We start from the raw sequence: 23,658 nt of genomic DNA on the forward strand, positions 1-23,658 counted from the left end.
TCTTGACTGTCTGTTCCAGTCTTTGGTGGAGACAGCTTAGCTTCCAGTTTGGCTGTATAATTGTATCTCTCGCATATGTTAGTGTTTTGTGGTAGGAGGGTTGTCTGTACATGAGGCAGTTGTAACATTGCTTCAGGATACCCAGATTCTCCAACTGGACTGGAGAGTGCACCTGAAGTTGCCCTTTGGTCATGCCTGAATAGTAGGGTGAGCTGCTTAGTCACTTGGTTGGTGAGGGGTGAATAAAGAGCCTTGCCCTGCTGTGCAATCAGTGTCAGGATATATTAGTGCTTGCTATTAGGTCTGAGCAAGTGCTCGGCTGTAAGATGCTTTTTGAGTGCTTAGAGTGCTGAGAGTTAGACTAGTTTCAAGGGAAAAACTGAAGAGTCTTGGTGGAGCAGGGAATAATTTAACCGTAGCTAACCAGCACTGCCCTGTGCGCAAAACCGTGCAAACGCGGTTTTTATAGTAGGGAAATGAAAGAGAGAAATTAGCCCAAAATGGCCAATAAACTACTAACTTCTGGGCTGGAACCACTCCTCCAGGGACAGATAGGTTGCTCAAAACTCCCCTCTCTCACAGGTGAACAGAGAAACTTCCTTCTATCCAAGTAAGGTATGGGCAACTCAGAAACTAGCATCACAGCCCTGAATTCAGCATGTTGGCGCCTATTGCTTTGGTATGCAGCCGAGTCAGAGCTGATGCTCAGATCTGAAACCCATAGGTTGAAAAACAAATGAGAAGCAACAGCACAGATGGAACATTATGGTAAGTACATAACTTATTTATTTTCGAGTGATCTCTGCTGCTGTAGCCACTCCCTCCCTCCATCCCCCTTGTTTTTTGGTGTTTTCTTTGTGCCAGGGTGTGGACATTTCTTTTTCCTACCATTGTCCTTTCAGGGCTCAGCCTCCCTCTACCTGTTGGCAGGAAAGGTTTTAAGGGGCTTTGCACCCAAACTTGTCTTTTAGTCAGCTTAGCTGTAGACACCTATCAACTTGTGTGCGTGGAAGGCGCCCTGAAGGTATGGAAGCTTGCCAGGTGTTATAAACTTGGCAGAATATAAACCCTATAGCTAAGTATACTGCATCAGTGATCATTTGAACATCTACTGCTATGGTATGTTTACTTACACAACTGTACTTTTCTCCCTTCTTTTACGGTTGGGCAGGGGCAATTACCACAAGCTTCCTCACTGGATGTACTCACAAGATCATATGTGTTAAATTCATCCTTCCCCCAAACATTTGCAACTGACTGCATGATTGGGTCTTAAATACTTTTTAGGCACCTGTTTTCTGTGGATGTGTAGCAGGAATTAATGAAGCAAGAAACCCTTCTACTACAAAACTGTATTAGCATAAAAACAGTTTTCTAGGTGGTGCTGTCAAATGAAGACTTTAGTGGGTAGTAGCATGTCCTTCCATGCCTCTTTCCATTGGTTTAATTGATCCCCATCTTGTGGATTTCTAATACTATGATGGGAATGGATTTCATTCCTAAGTCAGGTTACGATTAGAGTTTATGGAATCTTTCCACGTGGTAGCCTCTGCAGATGTGAAGGTTGCTTTTTCCAAAGCAAATGAGTCTGAAATCCCCATTGAAGTTCTAGTGTTAACAGGTAAGCAAGACTTTGCTTTTCTTATTCTGATAGTGCATGTTGCCTGCTTGAAATAGAATGTTGACTGCCATCCATGGAAAAGGTAGTCAGTCCTCTGACAACTTTCTCTTTCACTGATACTCAGGTATGCAGGCAGTATACATTTTCTGTATCTTGGTCCTTGTAGGACTAGTTAAATCCTGATGCAGTGTTTTTACCATAATCAGCAAGTCTTGCCACTGCATGGTTATAAAATTTTGGCAAAATGTCTTTTCAGTGTGGCAGAAAATGCAGCAGTGTGGCAGAAAATGCAGCAGACCACCTGGTTATGCTTTTCATATTCCCAGCTTTATTCAGACTGCTGTTCCAAAAATTTGTAAGATTAGTCATGCACTAGTATGAACACCTCTTGTCTTGGACCTGATGCAGGTGACGAGGAAATACTTTCTTCAGGTCCTTTACCTGAGTGTATCTCCTTTGAAGGGGGATCCTTGGTTGCAAGAGAACATGTTATATGGGAGTACTGGAAAGCTTTTTTTCCATTTTTAATTATATTGTACACAGTGACATAGGTGAGCACATCTTTCATAGTTTCATAGTAGTGTACTAGGCTATCTGCCCTGGGGCACTTACAAGCCTAGCCAACAATGATGTGGCTTACGCCACCCTGTATTATACAGTTGCGCCTCTCTAGTAGTGACACATGTGGGACCCCATTATTTAGTAAACTATACCTCTGTCTAGTAGTGACACTGAGGTGACTCCCGGGGTAAACTTACGATCTCCCATCCATGCATCGAGATTTTTCTTGAACAGTGCCAATGAAGGGCTCTGTCTCACATGAACTGGGATTTTGTTCCAGAGTACGGGTAACCTCTGTGTTATGAATCTATCCCTCCAGCATGTTTTATTCATATTTGTGCAGAGGTTGAAATCTTTAGCTCGCGTGGTTCTGGTGGATCTGGATTTTTTGAGATGGAGCATGTCCGTCAGTTCTTGGTTGGACATGGCCCTATATGTTAGGCACAAATCACCTCTGAGCAGGCGGTATGCTACTGAATAGAGCTGGAGTTTCTTTAATCTAGCTGGATAAGGCACATGTTTGAGATCCATGATCCTCTTGGTGAGGTACTTCTGGGGTCTTTCCAGTTGTTGCATGTGCCGGGTGAGATACATCCCAAATGGAGCATTATATTCAATCATGGGCCTGACAAGGGAGGAATATAGAGGTACAATGACCTCCTTTGATCTGGATGAGAATCCCTTCATGATGAGATGGGCAAGGTAGAATGTCTTTCTGACCACTTTGGCAACATGGTTGTCAAAGGAGAGGTCACTATCGACTTGAGTCCCCAGGTCTCTGATTACTTCTTCCGTACTCAGTGGGTTATTGTCTATGTGATAATTTGTGGGTACTTTGTTTTTCCCAAAGGGGATGAGAAGTAAATGCCGAATAAGAGTGGTCCCAAGACTGAGCCCTGTGGGACACCACCCGTGACTGGTTTTGAATCTGACATGGCTCCAGCAATTTTGACCTTATGGGTTCTGTTTTTGAGCCAGTTTGCTACCCATCTTGTGACATGGATTTACATTTAGGCTGCTGAGCTTGTCTATGATGCCAGAGTGTGGTATCATGTCAAAGGCTTTAGCCAAGTCCAAGTAGGCAGTGTGGACAGCCTTGCCCTCGTCGATGGCACTAGTGACTGTCTCGAAGAAGTCAACCAGGTTTAAGAGGCAGGATCTGCCTTTTACAAAACCGAACTGGGTGGGATCAAGGGTCTGCAGATCTCCAATATCGCCATTTATGAGTTCCATGATGTTTCTTTCCATAGCCTTGCAGACCAGGCTGGTCAGACTTATGGGGCGGTAGTTACCAGGGTCAGTAGAATTTCCCACTTTGTGGAGTGGGACCACTGTTGCTGTGCGCCAGTGTTCAGGTACATATCCTGTAGTGAGGCTAAGACTGAATAGCGTTTTAGGTGCGGGTTGAGTTCATCTTGAAGTTCACGTAACACGCAACCGGGATACCATCGGGTCCCATAGATGCTGTGTTTTTGCTTTGTTGAGTGCTGATTTCACCTGTATGTCTGAGATGACAGGTAGGTTACATTCAGCAGGGATAATTACTACATCTTTAGGGGTGAGGGAGGGAGAAATTTGCACTGAACCTATCTGCCAGAATATTGGCAATGTCGGTAGGGTCAGTGAATTTTTGTCTTTGTGTACCAACTCAGAGCATATCTGAGAATTTCCTCCCAAGGTTCTGACATAATTGAAGAAGGCCTTGTGATTGTCTTTGGTATCCTTGGCAATCTTTCTCTCAAAGTTGGCTTTAGATGTTTTTATGAGAGAACGTAGTTTTTTACTTGTGCTGATCAGGGAAGCCTTTCCCTTGTGGGATTTGGCTTTGTCCTGCAGTAGCTTCCTTCTTTTGTTGTACAGTTTGTTTATAGCGGGGTCCACCAAACCGGCGTTTTCCTTGGTGGAGAGGGTCTTGGTTTTAGTTGGGATTGCTTGATCCATGCATTGTTGGAGATGTCCGTAGAAGGCTGTTGTGTAGGATTCAGCATTTTGGGATGTGGTTTCCATTAACCCAGTAGGCTTAAAGGATATCATTTCTGACTTAAGGAGTGTAAAGTCAGCTTTTGAAAAATTTTCACTGTAGTCTTTTGTTCTGGGGTGGGGGTGGGATATGTACATCCAACGTGATCAGTTTATGGTCAGATCTTACTAGTGAGGGGTTTATATCCGGTGCAGAGCATTTGGACCCCATGTTTGTGATAATCAGGTCAAGTATATTATCTCTCCTCGAGGAGAAGTGACCAGTTGCTCCATAGCATTTGAGTTAATGAATTCCAGGAATCTTTGGGCTAGGGTGTTAGGGCTAGAATAGTGGGCCCAGTCTATGTTGGGGTAGTTGATGTCACCCAATATGATGGTGTTTGGTGTGACATTCATATCCTCCAGTGTTTTCAGGAATGCTTGATGGGATTCCTGGGATTGGGAGGGTGTTCTATAACATGCGACCAGTTGTATGGCAGTTTTTCCTATGGTGAGTAAAACTTGTATGGTTTCTGATGCTTCATGGGTAGCCACCATTCGAGAGGTGTAGGTGCCCTTTATGAAAACGGACATTCCCCCTCCCTTTGTGGTTCGGCCTGGAACTTGAGGTCGAAAAGCATGATATGAGGTATAGCCTGGTAGTGCTGGAGTGCTCTCAGGAGCCTTGAACCAGGTTTCAGTTACTGCACAGACATCGATGTTCTCCATACTGAGAAGTGCTTCGAGTGCCTGCATCTTGAGATTTAGACTTCTGGCGTTGAGCAGCATTACCCTTAATTTTTTTCCATTTTTGTTTTTTACGGAGGTTGATTTGTCTTTTGAGCATTGCCTAAAAAAGGCACTATGGGGTGGCAAGAGCCTTGGCCAGTATCCGGAAGCCCAGTGGTGACAGGTGCAAGCCATCCCTTGCGAAGCAACGCGGCTTGTCCAGCATGTCATCCCAGGCTGACAGACATTGGATCCCCCTAGAATGACACCAGTGATTAAGTCAATTGTTAAAACTGATCATTTTGTCTTTGTACTGAGGCATCATTCTTGGTGAAGGCAGGATGCTGCTCAGGGTCAGGGTCATACCAGTCTGGGCTACATAATTTGAGAGCTCCTCAATGTCTCTCTTCATGTAGTCCAGGGAGGTACGTCTCAGGTCATTCACACCAGCATGGACAATGACTGCATCATACTTGTACTTGCTTTGGAGTGACCTGAGTACGTCGGTGTGTCTGACTATAGAGTCACCTATTACTAATGTCTCTGACATAGTGTTTTGCCTTAGGGGCTGTGATTGTGTGACACACCTGTTGTTTGAGGTATGTGTTGTAGGTGTTACATTTTGTGGGGGTGTATTTCTGGGTGTCTGCTTTGGAGGCCTCTGTTGTTTTGGTAAGTTTTTTATAAGAGCCTCCGAGTATGTCTTTGTGTTCTTATGTGTTTGGTTTGTAGTGGTGGTGGTTTTGTGTGACCGGTTTTGCTTCGGGTGTGGGTACCTTCTCCTCCTGTCTGGTCTTACCAGTCCTGAGTTGAGAGAGTTCAGCCTCCAGTCTGGCTATATAGTTGCATCTCTCACAAGTATTTGTGTTAGTAGGAAGGAGGAGAGTGTTGTCTGTGTACATGAGACAATTGTAACATTGTCTTAAGATTCCTAGGTTAACCAGCTGAACAAGAGAGGATGCTAGTGGTCTACCACTCGACATACTAGAATATTATAAGTAGTGCTGTGCCTTTAAGGGAAGTGGGTATTCACAGGGGGTAGTGGATGGCTGTAGTGCGTACTTTAGTATAAGATTGCTTACTTTATTATAAGAGTGCTTGCTAAGACTAGAAGTCCCGAAAACAAGTGCTAATATATACAGCTAAATAGACTGAGTAGAGCTTTCTAAGTGAAAAATTGAAGAGCAGACTTGGCGGAGCCAGAAATAGTTTAAACCTGTATAACCGCTGCTGCTATGCGCCCAACAGCAAAAACGCCCTGAGGCGGATTTTTATACAGGAACTTGAAAAGAGCTAGAAATGGTCCAAAGCAACCAATAATTTACAGCTCAAGTGCTGAGGTCACTTCCCCAGGGACAGATAGGCTGCTCAAGGCTCCCCACTCCCACTGGTGAGCTCAGAAACTTCCTTCTATCCAAGTAAGGCAATGGCCAACACAGGAACTACACACAGCCCAGAATACAGCAAAGCCTGTATACTGGTCCAAACTAGTCGAGCAAAGGCGGAAAACAAGGAGTATTTTTTTTGTTTTTCAGGAAAGCACACAGAAATGCAATTAAGCAAACAGTAAAATCGATTTACACAGGCTAGCACACTTTAGTGGGCAGCCTCAGCAGTTAAATTAACAAAAAAACAGTATTAATCGACCAGAGTCGACCAAAATGCTACTTTTAAGTGCAGATACTTCAGAAATCAGCAGATAGACACAAAAACAGTTATAGCTAGTTAAATGAAAGCCAGAGAGGACAATGCAGATAAAAAAGCCAAAAAATACTTAAATCTGGAAAGTGGTCGCTTCTTTCAGTTCTCTGTTGCCAGGACCCCTCTGCAGGACCACATGGAGCTCTGCTTGGGTATATAGAGAAGAAATCAAACCATAGTGAAATTTTCATTAATTCATTTCAGCTTGTGTTTTCTTTTTAAGTTATTTGCTTTAGCTTTACATACATTGCTCAGTTCCTGCCTTCCATGAAACCTTACTTCTGAACATTACTCTGCATGTATTGTTCCCAAACAGAGTTTTTCTATGTAATTTGTTCCTTCCCTTTTCTAAAGTTTCGACCTGTAGTTCTATTTCCTTGTACAATATCCAGTATTTCAATTAGAGTGGCTTTAGATTTTGATTTCTGTTTTCTAGTAATTGCTGTTTTGACAGCATTTAACTTAATATGGCCTTAGTTTTTTTTATAACCATTTGAACAGTAGTGGAATTTATGGAAAAAAATTCTCCAACTTTAGTATACATGACCGTTATTTGAATGTGTCTCTATCTTGTAGTTTGTGCACGCAATGATTGGCAGGCTTTTCTCATCTTTTAAGCCCATCTCAAATTTTGCAAACTTTTTGATTCAGTAAAATACTCAGAAGCTAACCCCCACAAAAAAAGACTAAACACACTAAGCTGTGTACACTTTCCATGCTTTCAGTAAACATGAAGTTTTATTATTATGAAAAAGTTCTGCTTTGGCCACCCCTAAGTAAATGCAGTAAATTATGTACTGTTCTTTAATGCATAAAGTACTAAGATTGTTGGGGCTGCTCAGTGTCCACTGTTTCAGACTTTATTTTTACTGGACTGCTTTCTAGTATCCTTTTGAAAGTTAATTACATTGCACTTTGCAGACTTCAGTCAGAGCTCTTTCATTAAAATGGTTTCCAATATCCTTTTAAAAAGTTACATTGTTCAATTTCATTCAGAACACACTGTTCAGACATCGAAGGATTAATTGCCTGCACCTGCAAACTGTTGTCTCCAGCCAGTCATGTGCCAGTGAGGAAAAGCAAGTAGCTTTGTAAATGCAAGAAGGAACTAATATTTTCATGTTTTTTCATAATTTCTCGTTTTCTAAGCCTGCTTACTTTTTAATCTGTAGCTTAAACTAAGGGTACCAGTCTAAAAATCTAATTCTGTAAAGTGGAAATACTTTTAATTGTATATGTGATACAAGCAACCCACTTTTACATCCGCCAGCAGCCAAAGATGATGATATTAGTTTTAAATTCCTTTTTTCTTGCCTTGTCTTGTTAGTGTAAGGTATGGATACCCTGCAACTTAGGAAAAAGAGAATTTCTTTAATATCAGTGGGATATATAGCAGTCGTTGATACCCCACCTCACATTTAAAATACCTTTGATTGCTTGCAATGCAGAACTATTTTTACAATATTTTCTGCAGTTTACTTCAGGAAATGTTCATATCAATAAGAATAGACACATTTTACTTAGTTATTTAATTTGATTCATTGTTCTTCTAAACATTAATGGCAGAGGGAGGTTTATGTTTTATAGTCCTCCCATCAGTTTTAACACAATGAACAAACTTGCAGGCTTTCTACCACTTCTTGCAGAAACACGATTCAGATGTCAGAACTGTCTAATAGGGCTGATGATTTATAATATTTCTGTTTTGTTCACTAATTTCATAAAGTTGCTTGTGTTCTTCCTGAATGTCCATTTCCCAACAACTGTCTTTGATTCAAGCCTTGTAATTAACTTGTGGTCTTTTTTTATCTTTCATTCGTACACTTTCTTTTGGAACAATGCAAAATGTTTCACAGGAAGTGTTTTTTATTGTCAAAAGATTGCAAAGCAGAGTCCATTCAGCTTGCTGCTTCACTCTTTGTTGGCTAAACTTTTTTTCTCCATATCCTGTTCTTTATAAAAAAAAAAAATGCCTGTGATCCTAAAGGAAGTTTTTTTTTTTTCCGAGTGCAAGATATATATAGCAACTTGAATCTCACATCTGCCTCTCAACATCCTTGATTGCTGGGATAAACCTGCTTCTTTCCTGCTTAGTGTGCAGTGAATAATCATTTTCTGCAAACACTGTGGTGTCTTTAGTGTGTAATACTTCTATTCTTCTGTCATTTTTGGCCCGATTAGTACTGGTATAATTGCATGTTTACTAATGTCGGTCTTGACTATATTCTGATGTCCAGATTTACAGCATAAACACATTGCGTCCTCTCTGTTGTTAAATCCTGCTGTGCAGTAGCAGCACAGTTATTTGAACTTTCATAAAAATGAATACAGTTTTCCTTTCAGTTTCTCTGCTACATTGAAAAATCTTTGTCTGCAAGCCGTATATTCCAACTCCTTTATGAAACTTCTCTCTTCTTGAGAAGCCTTGTATTCATGTCTTTCCTTCGTCCCAGTTTGATTTCTGCAGTTTTGTCACCTCACCTAAAAAGCTACTAAAACCAAGAAAAAATTCAGTGTGCAAGGCTCCAATTAAGGCTGTCCCTCCTCAAACGAACAAAATAGTGTAATGTGTACAGTCCAACGTACCAGATGTTAATGCACCAAAAAAAACGTATTGTGTGAAAGAAAACTTATTTCAATAAAATTAAATCACAAATCCACAAAGGTTAAGCACTTTCATCTCCTTACAGGGGACTTCATCTGAATCTTCAAAAATTATCCACATAGAATTTAAATACACGGCGTATGTATCTGATTGGTTCTACCGTGATGATGACACTAGAAACCTCAAAGGCACTTAACCCCATTGCATGCAGTATACTTTTAATTATCAAAAATATGTTTAAAAATATACATAAATTTTGTTAAAAGCACATATATATAAATTATGTAAAATCATACTTAAAGTTAAACCTTTTGAGTATAACTGCTATTTATTTGCCATCTTAAGTTTGTTTGCCCTTAGTTTTAAAGCTGGGACCAAGAAAACATAATCATTCATTCCAGGGAATGTACAGGCATCTAATGTTAATTGCCAGATCATTTCCCTGTACTCGAGTTTTGTTTCCCAGTCTCCTCCTCTATCATTACAGTTTACTTGTTCCAACACCCATAATTTATAATCGGCTTGTGCGCATCCCATTGTGTGCTTATAAAGAGTGTTGGTTTCCCTCTTCCTACTTATGTTGTACATATGTTCATATATACGTTGCCTTAAATTACGTTCGGTTTTACCAACGTAAAATGCCCAGTAGGGCATGCAATATACCAAATATGCCACCCCTTTGGAATAACAGCTGCAGTATCGTATCACTGTCAACTTCGTGTATACTTGGAATATCTAAACATTTACAGTTGGCCAGAAAGATGCAGTGTGAACATCTTCCACGTTTACGTTGGACTGTATACGTTACACTATTTTGTTCGTTTGAGGAGGGACAGCCTTAATTGGCGCCTTTCACACTGAATTTCTTCTTGGTTTTGGTCACTTTATTCAGTGTGTTCCTCTTGTGATCACCTAAAAAGCTACTTAAAACCTTTTCCCCCAGCCTTTTGTCATTTTCCTTCCTTCACTAACTCTATTTTAAACCTCACTGATTGGATCTCCTGTATTGTATTTTTTCCTGGTTAAGTTACTGGAAGTCATCTACTGTACTAAAGATGAAACAGTACTCCAGTATTATCGCAACCAGATTCCAAGCATCTCGCAACCGGCTTCCCAGTTGGTCATAATTGCTGAAATTATGGACAAACAAGTCATTGTCCTTAATGTCATGAATTTTGACCAATTAGTAACCTGGATGCAATATTTTATTCTGTTATTTGGAGTTGAGACAAGCTTAGCACCATGTGAACAAAATGTACTTGGCTTGTTGTGATAGCCTGTTACGAAGAAACACAAATGGAGTTTGTAAGCTTTCTCTTTGACATACTTTGTTGGCCCCTGGGAGTGGTATCCTGTCTTCTGTGTGTTAACTGGCAGGCATACTCTCAAAAGTATAACGTTTGTGCACGTTGTTTTTCCCCCTTTTTTGGATGATTTTGCAACTGTCAAGCTTTAAAACTTTTCACAGGAAGGGAATACACAGAAAATGTCAGCGGTTTGAAGGAGTACATTTCTTTGCTGTCACTGTTTGTGTTGTCTGGATCCACTTTTTTGGTAAATCACAAATAAACACAGTTGTAATCATTTTACAATGACGTATTTTTCACAGTTTTTTTTCATATAGTCAGGTTGTTCTATTTTAGGGATTCAGAGTAACTACTGTGCTGTACATTGTTCTGCTGAGTTCTGTTTGCCACAGTCGGGTCCATGGTCTAAAATGAAAAATGTCGCTGAAGGACGTCAAGCTGGAAGAGGTATTTGGGGCTTACTACTGCTCCTGGATAGATCACACAATGTGACGCATAGCTGCTTAGTAGCTTTCCCAACCACTGCCAAACCAGAGAGTCATTGGGCCATTACTTCAATAATTATGAGATATTTGGAATCTGGTTGCGATAATATGCAAGTACCAATGAAACTTAAACTGCTTTTTGCTGAACATCTGCAAGTTTCTTCCCAGCCATATCTTTTTTATTGTTCTTTGCTTGATTGCTTTCTCCAAATTTCTTCTTTGCTGGCATCCAAGCACCATAATTTCTAGTCAGCAACTAAATTTGAGGAAACTTGATAACATTTTTTTTTTTTTTAACACTTTCTCAGTTTTCACACGTGGAGAGCTCTAATCAGTGTTGGATTCAGTGTGCAGTCATCTTGGAAGGCCCCCGGCATATTCCTTATCTTTATGTAGTTTTCAGTATTTCATCAGACAGGTCCTTTCAGACTGCTGCTGAATATTTCTGTGGGTGTTGTCTGTTAAGAATGTCATGTATTTTATTAAAAAAATATTGTTGAATATATCTTTTTCTTGGTTGATGCTGTGCTGAAAATTATTGTTGCATAGTTACTTTGTATAGCTGCATAATTACACTTGAAAAACAGTAACACAAATATATTTTTTAGAATCTTACTGTCTGTATTGATTGCAATGAAAGAAAAAGTGGTACTCAGAAGGAAAATTATAATGGGCTTTTCTTTCCCCCCCTCCTAGACGCCTGACAAAAGAAAGTGTAAAACCTTCTGGACGTCAAATTGGAAAATTGAGCCACAGCAATCCAACAATATTGTTTGACTATGTATGTGCTTTTATCTTCAGTGTTTAGAGTGTAAAGTATTCATTAAGAATGTTTTTGTCTCAAAGGATACTGCTTTAATTACTTTGTGCTAGAGTAGTTGGGAGGGGGGGGGGGCAGTGAGCCTAAGAAATAGCCATGTTTCAGATAACTCCATTTGCTGAACAAGTTTGACCCCACTTGCATAGAGCTGAATTTATATGGAAAGGAGACCATCACAAGTTGCAGTTTCAGAGTTTTTTTTAAACTTGTTTATTTAATCACCACATGTCCAATGTCTGTTCGTCTGTTTCAACACATTGATTGATTGATCCAACCTCTGCACCATCTCTGAAGCTTCACAGATCCATGACTTGACTTTTTCCTTACCTATAATTCCTTTCACCCGCCTTAGTTAGTACCCTTGATTTTGTTTGCTGCCTGAAGCATCAGACTTCTTCTGTGAGGACTCTTCATTAAGTGTATCCTTTGCTGTTTTTTTTTTATTAAAACCCTTCTACGATCTCCACTTCTACCAGGATGTTCGTTTCTCCAGATTTTTTTTAGGCTATTTACTTTATGGTTAGGTAGTCGAATAGTTGTCTTAACTTTATATTTGTTGTTTAATGAAGTCATTAGATTTGATAGTAGTTTATCTGTAGATAGGAAGATTGTTTGAGAATTTGGAGTGTTTTAACTTTACTTTCTACACAGTGCATTGCTCTGTTCTTTGTAAAGTTTACTGTACAGTTAATTTGTGTTTTCAGAATGTCTGTTAGCCATGGTTTAAAGAAGTATGCTGAATATGAGCACAATCCACATTGTGTCTGCTGTTTAGGCACTGCCCATCTTGACACAGACACTGAAATCTGGGCCTTATTTGTCACTAGGGCTTTCCTAACACGAAGAGAAAAACTAACTGTAAAAGGCCTTCCTCCTTCACAGAGAGGTTGTTTTCTTTCAACTGCCTCCTTCCAGCTAAGAAATGGTACAAAGCCCAAGGACAAAGACAATCGTAGAGAGTCAAGTTAAGAAGGAAGGGAGAAGTTAGAACAGTCCAGGAAGTGGTCTCCAGATCCCACTGCTTCAGTCGATCTGGATCCAAAAGCTCCCCTAGAAGGTGGTGGTTTGTCTTTTCGGCTTTTCCCTATTAGGGGTCGCCACAGCAGAACTCTGGTCCGCTAATGATTGGCAGTAGATTTTATGATGCCGAGTTTCCAGCCCGGCACCCAACCTTCAGAGAAGGCAGGCCCATTAATGCATGTCTTTCAGAGGCCACTCGAACGCGGGGAGGACATGCAGACTCCACACAGAAGGCACTCCAGCAGAGAACCGAACAGCAGAACCTCTTGCTGTGAGGCAACAGTGCTACCGCTGTACCACCTCGGCTCCTAGAAGGTATGATCTTTCAACTCCTTGAACCGACCTTCCTGTCCTCTGCTCTAGTTCTCACCAGAACTGGTGAGCCATTGGCTACACTCTCTTGTGCTCCAGGACAAAAGATATCCGAGACCACCTTCATTGGTTTCTTCTGTCTGGTCATCCAGAAGCCTTACTGAGTAAGATGTCGATAGAATGATGTTTATGAACACAAATTCAGCTTGGGGGTTCTGTAGGTGCCGTCACTCCTGAGCACACAGAGTATTGGTTCAACAACCCCTTTTCTTTCTTTCTCTCCGGTAATGGTCCAGCCATTGGATCTGACCTCTCCTGGATCAGACTGCTACTTTGTGCCTTTGTTGGAGCAGACAGCGCTGCTTTGTCTCTGTTTTCAGATTAGGAAGAGTTTTGAAGCCAAAGCATCAGTGATGGGACATGAAGGGATCAGTAGACTCCGAGGTTATCAGAGCCATCTCTCCCTCTCGGGGCCTTGGCCCTCAGCAACTCAGATTCGTGATCAGCCTTGGGGCCAATACTTGTTGCTGCTGAGGATTTTCATTCTGGCATGAGGAAGTCATTTGAGAACAGTTGTGGCTTCAGCCCTCAAGGCTTTCTAGATATTTTGACGAAAGAAAAGGCGTTTCCATTCAGCTGAGCACCACCCAATAATCAAGAGATTTCTTCTGCTGCTTCTGTTTGTTCTGTCTGACAGGGACAGTTGTTACTACAGGTTTTTGAGATGGCTCACTAAGCGAGTTCCCAGTCTTGATTCCAAGCTGTCCGACCATCCATCAGTTCAGGCTCACATAAAACAGACATGCAGAAGCACATATTGTCATCCCTGGAGTCTTTCACTGAAAACATGGTTTTGGATGATTTTAAAGGCTCCCCTCAATCCCTCTTGGAAGACATTTTCAGTGAGATTCTCGAATTGAAGGAACAGTGAAGGTGTGGTCCACAGATAACGTTTCACCAGATAAGACTTTGTTTTTGGAGGCCTATGGTTCCAGCTCCGTTTTCTTCTGGGAGTTACTGCCTATTGATCCCCTTACTGATTTTATGGCTCAGCAGGCATAGAAGACCCCTGATGTGGTAGAACAAATAAAAAAAAGAGAAGATTTTGGCAACAGCTAAGTGCAGGAAGTATTGCAGCACTGGTCCACCTGTAAATGCCATGGTGGTAGCAGTGGTCCTCAAGAAAGAATTATCAGAAGAAAGTTTCCCGTCTACCCCCCTAACAGAGTCTAGGACGTTGGACAGGTTGGGAAGTAGACATATATCCTTCAGGGACTTTTGCCATCTAAGTGCTGAACTCTTCTCATGTAACATGATTCCAGAGAGGCTTGATTAAAGAGCTCTTCAAGTCTCTTCCCCAGTAAAATGCCTACAGATTTTCAGAAGAAAGTAGACTGCCAGCTCACTACCCTTCAGTCTATATTGAATGTTACTGTGTGACTGCTATCTAATGCAGCTGATGGTACAGCTAGGGCAGCAGGCACCAGTATTAAATTACTCAGACGTGTCTAGATGGGATTTTTCAAAATGCTTTAAGATGTCCTTTGTTAATACCCTGTTTGACATTTCCACACCCTTGGGGAAAGACCTTCACGTGGCAGAGAAGGTGGTAATTCTAATGGATGTCACTGTGAGGCAGAGGTGGGCCACAAAAGCAGGGCTTTTTCAGTTTCTCACCAAAAAGCCCTAGCGGTGCTCCTGAAAGGTTGCCAGGCTGCTGCATTTTGGAGGCAATTGTGAGGGGTGACACTTAACCACGCACCTTTTAGCTTGGCAAAGCATGACAAGAGTCCTAGCTGTTAAATATAATTTCCTGAGGCCGTTCAGTTCCCTTCAAATTTCTTAAAGTAAAAAAGAAGAAAGTTCCAGATGTTCTACCCAGTTGATGGGAACCTACAGCAGCAGCACTTTCCAAACTGCTAGAAAAAAATCATCCATTCAGTCCCCAAAGACCATTTATAGTCTAGAGTCTATTCAAGGTTCTGTTTAGTACCCAAGAAGATGGGGGGACCTCAGACCCATTCTATTTCAGAGTCAATTTAAATCATTTTCTAAAACAGACAAAATTCTGGATGGTCACGATTCAGTCCATTCTGGATGGTCACAGTTCAATCCATATTGCCTGTTCTAAGGAAAGATGATTAGATTTGCTTCATAGATCTCCAAGATGCAAACTGTCATATAAAGATGGAGAAGCATTCCAGGAGGTTTTTCCATTTTTTGTTGGGAACCAATCCTTACCAATTCAGACCTCTGCCCTTCAATCTTACCACAGCCTCCAGCGTGTTTACCAAAATAATGTTAGAGATTGAATCTCTTCTACATCTGTTAGGGATCCAAGATTTCCCATAACTTGACAATTTGCTCCTCACTGCTACCTCTAAGCATCTGCTTTTTCACCATCTGGACCATCTGCCCCACCTACTACAAAACCTAGGAATCATAATTTACCCAACAGCCACCTGGACCCATTACAAGAAATAGAATTCTTTGGATGCCACCTGGTCTCAGAATTACAGAGTGCTAAATTACACCAATCCAGAGTGCTTTTCCTGCACCTGGCAACTACATGGGTACTTCAGCATCCATCAACCCTCAGCAAGGTTAATTCTGTCACTGATAGATGTTCTTCATGTTTCACTGTTGCAGTCATTACATTTGGGTAATCTGCTAGCAGGTTGCCCTCACTCGGCCTGAATAACAAAGTCTTGGGTCCTGCGTCAGTTGCGGTCTCCTCTTCCATGATATCAGGTCGTCAGGCGTATAAAACATGCAGCCGACACCATTTTATTCAGTCTTTCTTGCCGCGCGGTACCCGAAGCAGAAGCAGTTAGCAAGTGCTGGTCGGCCAACTCCTGAAATTTTTTTTCGAGTTTCAGAACCAAAGTCTTCAAACTAAAGCTAAGTACCCCATTGGGGAAACTTTTTCTTGCTCCTTACTGATGTCAGTAAAAGTTAATTGCATTACTTGTGGGAAGCAAATACCTCATAAGGATTTTCATTTGTACTGTATTCCTTGCCTAGGCCCTGATCACAATGTACCTTGCTGTCGGGTTTGTGCTAAATTTAACCAACGCACTATTAAGCGTCTGTGTATTTTTGCTTCCAGATATTTTGGTTCAAGATTTAACTATCCTGAAATGTCGCCAGTTAGCAATTAGACTACCGGAGTTCACAAAAAATGCAAAGAAAGACAGACCGTCGAGGTCCAAAACCGGCAAAGCTTCTCCTAAGCCTGTCGCCGGTTCACCAGTACTCAGTGAGGCACTTTCGCAGCCCCTCATACCTGCTACTTTTGAGTCGCAGGCCTCTACCGAGACCCATTATGAGTCCGGTATGCCGCGAGATTCTCAGAGTATCGAACCCGCGGATGTCTCTCCCTTGGATGGGTCCGGAACCGCTGAGCAGGCACCGGCTTCTGAGAGTGTTTTCAGGCCTCAACATTTTTATTTTAAACCGACGCTAGCAACAAAAATAAGGTCAAAAACAACTTCTATGTCTAAAAACCTGACGCATGAGCCACGTGCTCAGGCCCCTATGCCTAAAAACAGATTATCAAAATGGCTGAGGATTTAATTACCTTGATCAGGGGTGTCCCCCCCCCCCCCCCTGCTATGAGGCCTAGGCAAGGCACTGATTATGAATCTTCAGATCAGGTTTCCATTTCTTCTGATCAGGAATTTTCTGTTCCACCCTATGAGGATTCTGATGCAGAGGAATCCATCCCGTCTGCATCTCCTCCTGAGGATTACTCTTTTGGAGAGACTTTGTATACTTTAAGGAACATTTTCACTGGGAGAGTCAGGACTTCTCTGAATAAAAAAAGAGGCTTAGGGATTTCCTTCTTCCTCAGCATAGTCCTTTGGCAATGCCTCCTGTATTAGACATTGTTGATGATGTGTTCTCGGAATCAAGCATGGCTCCTGATTCCCTGCCTCCGGCTCCTAGTAAGCCAGACTGATATTACAGGGTTCCTGACTCCCACAAATTTCTTTTCAAAAATCTGCTGATCCAGAGACTGCTTCTCAGGGTCCCAAGGGTGTAAAGGCTTTTACAGCCAAAAATCCTACCTCTTCTGATAGAGATTCCAGGGCACTGGATAGATGGGGTAAGAAGGTTTATACGTCTGCAACCTTGGCAGTCAGGGCTTTAAACTGCCAGTTTCATGTGCTTAAATATCAACAGCATGTTACGGGCTTACTGAAACAGAAAATTATGTTGATTTCTGATTGTGTGGAAAATAGAGTTACACGATTTATTGCATTCAGCAGAACAGGTTGGAAAGCATACCTTGCAATGTGGTTTTGATTCCTTGAAGGCCTCTTGTATGGCCGCCGTTACTGGATCTGTGATTAGAAGGCATGCCTGGCTCAAGGAGCAAAATCTGCCTGATAATGTTAAAGCTAAATTGTTGGATGCCCCTTTGCAGCATGATACTCTGTTTGGTAATAAGGCAGAAGAGGTTTTAAAGAAAATGGAAGACAAAAGCTAAATCTATGCAAACTGTAAAAGATTTCTTGCAAGTGCAGCCACCCAGGTTCAGTAGGTATTGGCCTACTAAAATTGGTCCTTTCCTGTGTCCAGCAGAGCCAGTCAGGGCAAATCCAGGCGCTCAAAAGGCTCCAGATATCAGTCACAAGGTTCTTACAGGTCAAAGCAGTGGGGTGCCTCAACCTCCATATCTGGAGGAAACAAAGCACAACCCTACAGTAAGCAGTCTCAATGACTTTCCTCTACCATCACCAAGCAGTTATCTTTTGGCAGCCCCCTTGGGGGGGGAAACTAGCACTTCATGCTCAGAATTGGCAGTTAATTACCCAGGGCAAGTGGGTATTAAACATAGTATCCCAGGGGTACAGATTTCATTTCAGTACTTTGCCAGTTCCAAGCGGATGGCCGGATCTGCCACAAAACCAGTGGGCAGAGGCCCAGAAACAAGTCATGTCCCTCATGGATATGGGGGCTATTCAGCCGGTACCAGAAAAGGAAAAAGGACAAGGTTTTTATTCAAGACTTTTCCTGGTACCCAGAAAAGACAATTCATGGCGTCCAATACTGGACTTATCGATTCTGAACACGTTCCTGGACATTCCAAAATTCAAAATGCTGATTTTAAAACAGCTGCTGCCTATGCTAGGCAAGAATGTTTGGTTAGTAACTCTAGACTTGAGGCATACCTGCATATCCCAATAAGGGAATCATGCAGAAGATTCCTCTGCTTCAAAGCAGGTTTTTTGCATTACCAATTCTCTGCACTGCCCTTTGGCTTATCTACTGCGCCCAGGGTCTTTACAAAGTGTTTGGCACCAGTAATTGCATTTTGCAGACAAAGAAGCATTCAAATTTATCCTTATTTGGATGATTGTCTCATTCAAGCAGAGGACAAGGACACTCTTCAACATCTGGCATTTGTAAAAAGGCTTCTAGCTTGCCAAGGGTACACCATAAACGAAAAGAAATCACAACTGGTACCCTCTCAAATAATTACATTCCTGGGTGCAAGCTTGAATACAACTGCCCAGATGGCTTATCTCACGCCAGACAAACAAAGGCAACTGGCAACATAGTTCAAACAAATGGCAACAAAAACCCAGTTATCTGCAAGACAAATTCTGCAGGCTGTGAGGTTCATGGCATCCTGCATTGTACTAATTCCATATGCGAGACTGCATGTGAGGAAACTTCAGTGGTACCTAAAAAGTTTATGGAGTCAACATTGTCACAGCCTAGAAACAATTATTCCTCTCATTCATTGCCTACAACAGGAGTTTCTTTGGTGGGCCAGAGACATGTCACCAAAACAAGGGACTGTCATTCACTCTACCCCCTGCCACCCAAACCCTAACTACAGATGTATCCGACTATGCTTGGGGGACCCACCTGGCAGGGAGATGCATTCAGGGCAAATGGAGCCCAAACCAAATGCATCTGCATATCAACCTGAAAGAAATGCTAGCTGTTCAGAATGCTGTGACAGCCTTCAAGGACTTACTTCATCCAGGACAACTGCTGATAAAGACGAACAACACCACAGTTATGTGGTACATAAACAAGTAGGGGGGTACACATTCCTACCCCCTTTGCAGACTAGCCATGGCCTTGTGGAACATAGCCTTGACTTACCAAATACATCTCCAATATCAATTCCTGCCAGGAAAGGAAAATACTCTGGCAGACGACCTAAGCAGAAATCTTATGGACCCGCATGAATGGAAACTGGATCCACAAATCTTCAGCATCTTAACACAGAAATGGGGGAGCCCAGACATAGATCTATTTGCCTCTCCCAAAGTTATCAGTTGGATAAATTCTGCACAAGAGCTCATCACAAAAAAGCATGGAAAGTAGATGCTGTATCCTAAAGCTGGAAAAACCTATCAGTCTATGCCTTTCCCCGTCTGCCTCTTCTCTCCAAGGTCTTACTAAATGTCGGACAGGAAAAAACAAAAATGATCCTAATTGCTCCAGATTGGCCTTGACAGCACTGGTACCCGCTTCTAAGGAACGTGTCACACCTTCCTCCATGGTACTTGCCTCAAATACCTCATCTACTGTCTCAGCAGAACTATCAATTTCTGCACACTCTGCTCCAAACTCTGAACCTTGCAGCATGGCTAATCAACTAATTATTCAAACCACACCTCTCAGTAAATCTGTGATGGATGTCATTTTGGAAGCCAGAAGGCCTAGTACTAGAAAATCTTATGCTGATAAATGGAAGAGGATTTTGTGCTTGGAACCAAGCACAAGGAATAGACACAGCAAAGCCCAATATTCCTCAGATTTTACAATATTTAACTAAGATGCTTGACAATGGCCTATCTCTTTCTTCAATAAAAATCCATGCCTCTGCCATCTCTGCTCATTACAACTCAGAGCCTCCCCTTTTTTCTCGTCCACTGAATAAACAGTATCTTAGATGGGCCAAAAATTTAAGGCCTCCCAGAAGAGCACCAACTCCTGCATGGGACCTCAATTTTGTGCTGGAAAACCTCACCCTGCCTCCTTTTGAACCAGCAGCTACTGCAGATATAAAATTTCTATCTTGGAAAACAGCTTTTGTTTTGGCAGTCACTTCAGCTCTCATGGCAGTAAAACTGTAAAACTGTATTTAGGAGGGGTATGAATATTAAAAGAACCCTGGAACAACAAGATGTTTCCTTTCAATATTTCAGAACTGATACAGGTACTTTCAAGTGTGGCCACTGTTCTTCTTGCAAGCATATTTTTGCAAGCTAGTCATGTTTACTTGGAGAGTAGAAGTAGGGACATTAAGGCAAGGGGTCACTATAATTGTAAGTCCGGTGGGCTTGTTTATTTGGCAGTATGTCAGAATTGTCCGGCATTTTACGTCGGCAAAACCGAAAGGTTATTTTCCAGGCGTATATATAAACATATTTATGATATTGCCAAATGTAAGAACACCAGTGCCTTATATAAACACACTACCTCATGTGAAAACGCCAAATTTTTGTTTTTTGTCCTAGAGGTAGTTCACAAGGACATTAGGGGTGGTCCATGGGAGGCACGATTGGCCCACAAGGAAACATATTGGCAGATTTTGTTGGAAGCCAATAAATCCCCTGGTTTAAATGAATCCATCTCAATAGTGCCTTATTTGAAAATCAAGGCACAATATATTAAATAAAAATAAAATTTAAGTATTATATTCAACAGTTTTTGCATATTATGGGTTACATTTATTTTATGAAATTGCTCCCTTGATTTTAATTTATTTGTGCAATTCATTGTGAATGCAGTTTAATATGTAATGTTCATTTTTTAACATTTAATGATATATTTTTTTAAAAAGTTTTTAAATTACGTTTTTCAGGTTAATCAATTATGATGAATTAACTAATTGATTAATTATCTCATTTGGGGAAGATATTTAAACCGAGTGTAATGGGAAACTGTTTTATCTGATGAAGTCTTCTTGAGAGACGAAAACGTGTGTGGTGCTTGTCGCTGGAATCTTTTGCACATTAATAAATTGTTCGTGATTAATTTGTGCCTAATTGTGAGCTTTTTGCCCTGATAGCTACTGGACTGGTGTGGCTGCTTCCTTCTTTTTTGTGTGGTTCGTATATTGCAGCATTTGTTTTGGTACAGTTTCTCATGGCAGTGGAGCCTTTCATTATATTTTACCCGGACAGGGTGTCCCTCAGGACCAATCCTCCTTTTATGCCTAAGGTGGTATCCGTGTGGCTCTTAACCAGACCATTCACCTGCCAACATTTTACCCAAATCCGCAGAACAAGGGGGATCGGATTCTGCATTCATTGGATGTACACAGACAACCAAGATTCTACTTAAACAGGTCCAAATCTCTAAGAAAGTCTGAGCAACTACTGGTAGCATTTGCTGCAGGATCAGAGGGGAAGGCTATATCAAAGCAGACGATTTCTAAATGGATAAGCCACTACATTCGTTTCTGCTGTTTGCACCATGGTAAACCTGTGCCCAAGGGGATAAGGTCACATTCCACCAGGGCTGCCTCTACTTCAGCAGCTTTTCTCAGAGGGGTCCCAACCAATGACATTATAGAAGCTGCTACTTGGAGCTCTGTTCATACCTTCACAAAGCATCATCATTTACCTCTCTTCTCCAAATCCAGGGCAGGCTTTGCCACTGCAGTCCTGCAGGGCCTTATAGCCGCTCCTAATGCTGTTTAGCTCTATACTCCTATCCAAAACATTGGGGTTCTACCCAAATGTAATGACTGCAACAGTGAAACACGAAGAACATAGTACAGTTCTGTACACTTACCATAAATGTAGATGTTAGAGTGTATTCACTGTTGCAGTCCGGCTTACCCACCTGCCATCCCCCATTCTATACCTTTTCTTTCCTTCACTATACTCTAAAGCCTTTGTGGTGTATTTGTTTTTAGTTGAAGGTAGTTTGTTTCTAAAAATGCATTTATATATTTACTGTTTATATATATATTTTTGCTCCCCATTTGGGGGGCACCTGACATCTGGGGCAAGAAAAACTGAATAAAATGGCGTCGGCTGCATGTTTTATACCCCTGATGACCTGACGTCATGGAAGAGGAGACCGCAACCGATGCAGGACCCAAGACTTTGTTATTCAGGCCGACTGAGGGCAACCTGCCAGCAGATTACGCAAATGTAATGACTGCAACAGTGAATACACTTGAGCATCTAAATTTATGGTTAGTGTACACAACTGTACTGTCTAATGCCCTTCACAGTCTTACTGGTTCCAATAACCTGGTTCTACATGGGAGTACTTGAATGGACTCTTTGTGCAATGGTCTGAAAACATTCACCCATTAAATGCCAAAATTCACATTAATTAGATATACAGAGATCACGTCTGCTGGTGTATAAATTTTCCACTAGTGACGGTAGGTTGTCTTTTTCACATGGATCCACCACTGTCTGTGATGATCACGGGCACTTCTCTTCAGGGGGTGAGGCGAGTTGCATTTCGATAGGATAATGTGCCAAGGTTCTTGGTCACATCTGGATGCTAATCTTCACAGCAATGCCTTGGTGATGAGAGCAGTCCTCCTAACATTGCAGGAGTTTTAGGATGTTCTTCCCAAAGGTGTAATTTTCTTACATACAGACAACTTGGTAGTAGTGTGGCACGTTAGCAAGCAGGAAGGAATCCGCTTGTACACACGTTGGGAAGCCATGAGAGTATGGCAGTGGGTGATGTCTTTGCACCAATTTCTGATAGCAATGCACATCCACGGGATGTCCAGTGTATTAGTGGACAAATTAAGCAGAGATATTGTAATGCCTCATGAGTGGTCTCTCTATCCAACAGTGGCAGCTTTGATTTTTCTGTCACTGGGGCCAACCTTGCTGTGACCTCTTTGCTTCCTATCTGAAAAATAGGTGTAGCAGTTACTTTGCCCTGATCCCTCCACAGGGACAAGTCACCAAGGGATGTTGTAGTTCACAATTGGCCCCTGGGTCTCAGTTATGCATTTCTCGTAATTAACAGATTAATCCAGAAAGCCAAGGTAGTGTAAGACCAGAGTGATGCTCATCGCTCCTTTCTGGCCTTGTCAAATATGCTTCCCTTTCCTGTGGACTGTACTAGTACATTCCCCATGGTTGTTGGAAAAGTTTCCAAATCTCATGACTCACCTGGCCAGATTGCCACCTCTGGACTAGAACCCATAAAATTAATTGCTTGGTCCTTTTCTTTATAATGTGGCATCTGAAACGAATTTAAACAAACCTACCAGTGTTTTTTTCCCGTAATCTCAAACAAAGGTGAATGTATTCTGCATATGTTGGATGTTCATCACCAACTCAGATTTTATCTTCATAGAACAACACTCTTCAGGAAATCTAATCATTTGTTCATTGCCTTTTCTAGACCAAAATTGCGCTGAACAGATGTCCTTCATGGATGCATCTGCAGTCATAACAACTGGGTTGTCCTGTCGTCAGGCAGCCCTTCAGTCGGCCGGATTCCAAAGTCCGGGTCCGGCTTCGGCTGATGTCGCACTTCACCCGACGTCATCTCTGTTGGTCTTCGGGTATAAAGGCATC

General features: G+C 41.8%; 1 protein-coding gene across 1 annotated transcript in view; it reads left to right on the top strand.

The window, feature by feature from the left end:
- Positions 1–23,658, top strand: part of LOC122789851 (THO complex subunit 2-like) — a 2,067,217-nt gene that overhangs the window by 1,493,621 nt on the left and 549,938 nt on the right. The window contains exon 16 of the mRNA XM_044057285.1: positions 11,665–11,749. Within this exon, the coding sequence (XP_043913220.1) occupies positions 11,665–11,749 (85 nt within the window). The remainder of the gene's footprint in view (positions 1–11,664; positions 11,750–23,658) is intronic.

This window comes from Protopterus annectens, chromosome 15.part0, assembly GCF_019279795.1.
Source record: "Protopterus annectens isolate FY-2018-M chromosome 15.part0, PAN1.0, whole genome shotgun sequence".
In the NCBI taxonomy this organism is placed as follows: Eukaryota; Metazoa; Chordata; order Ceratodontiformes; family Protopteridae; genus Protopterus; species Protopterus annectens.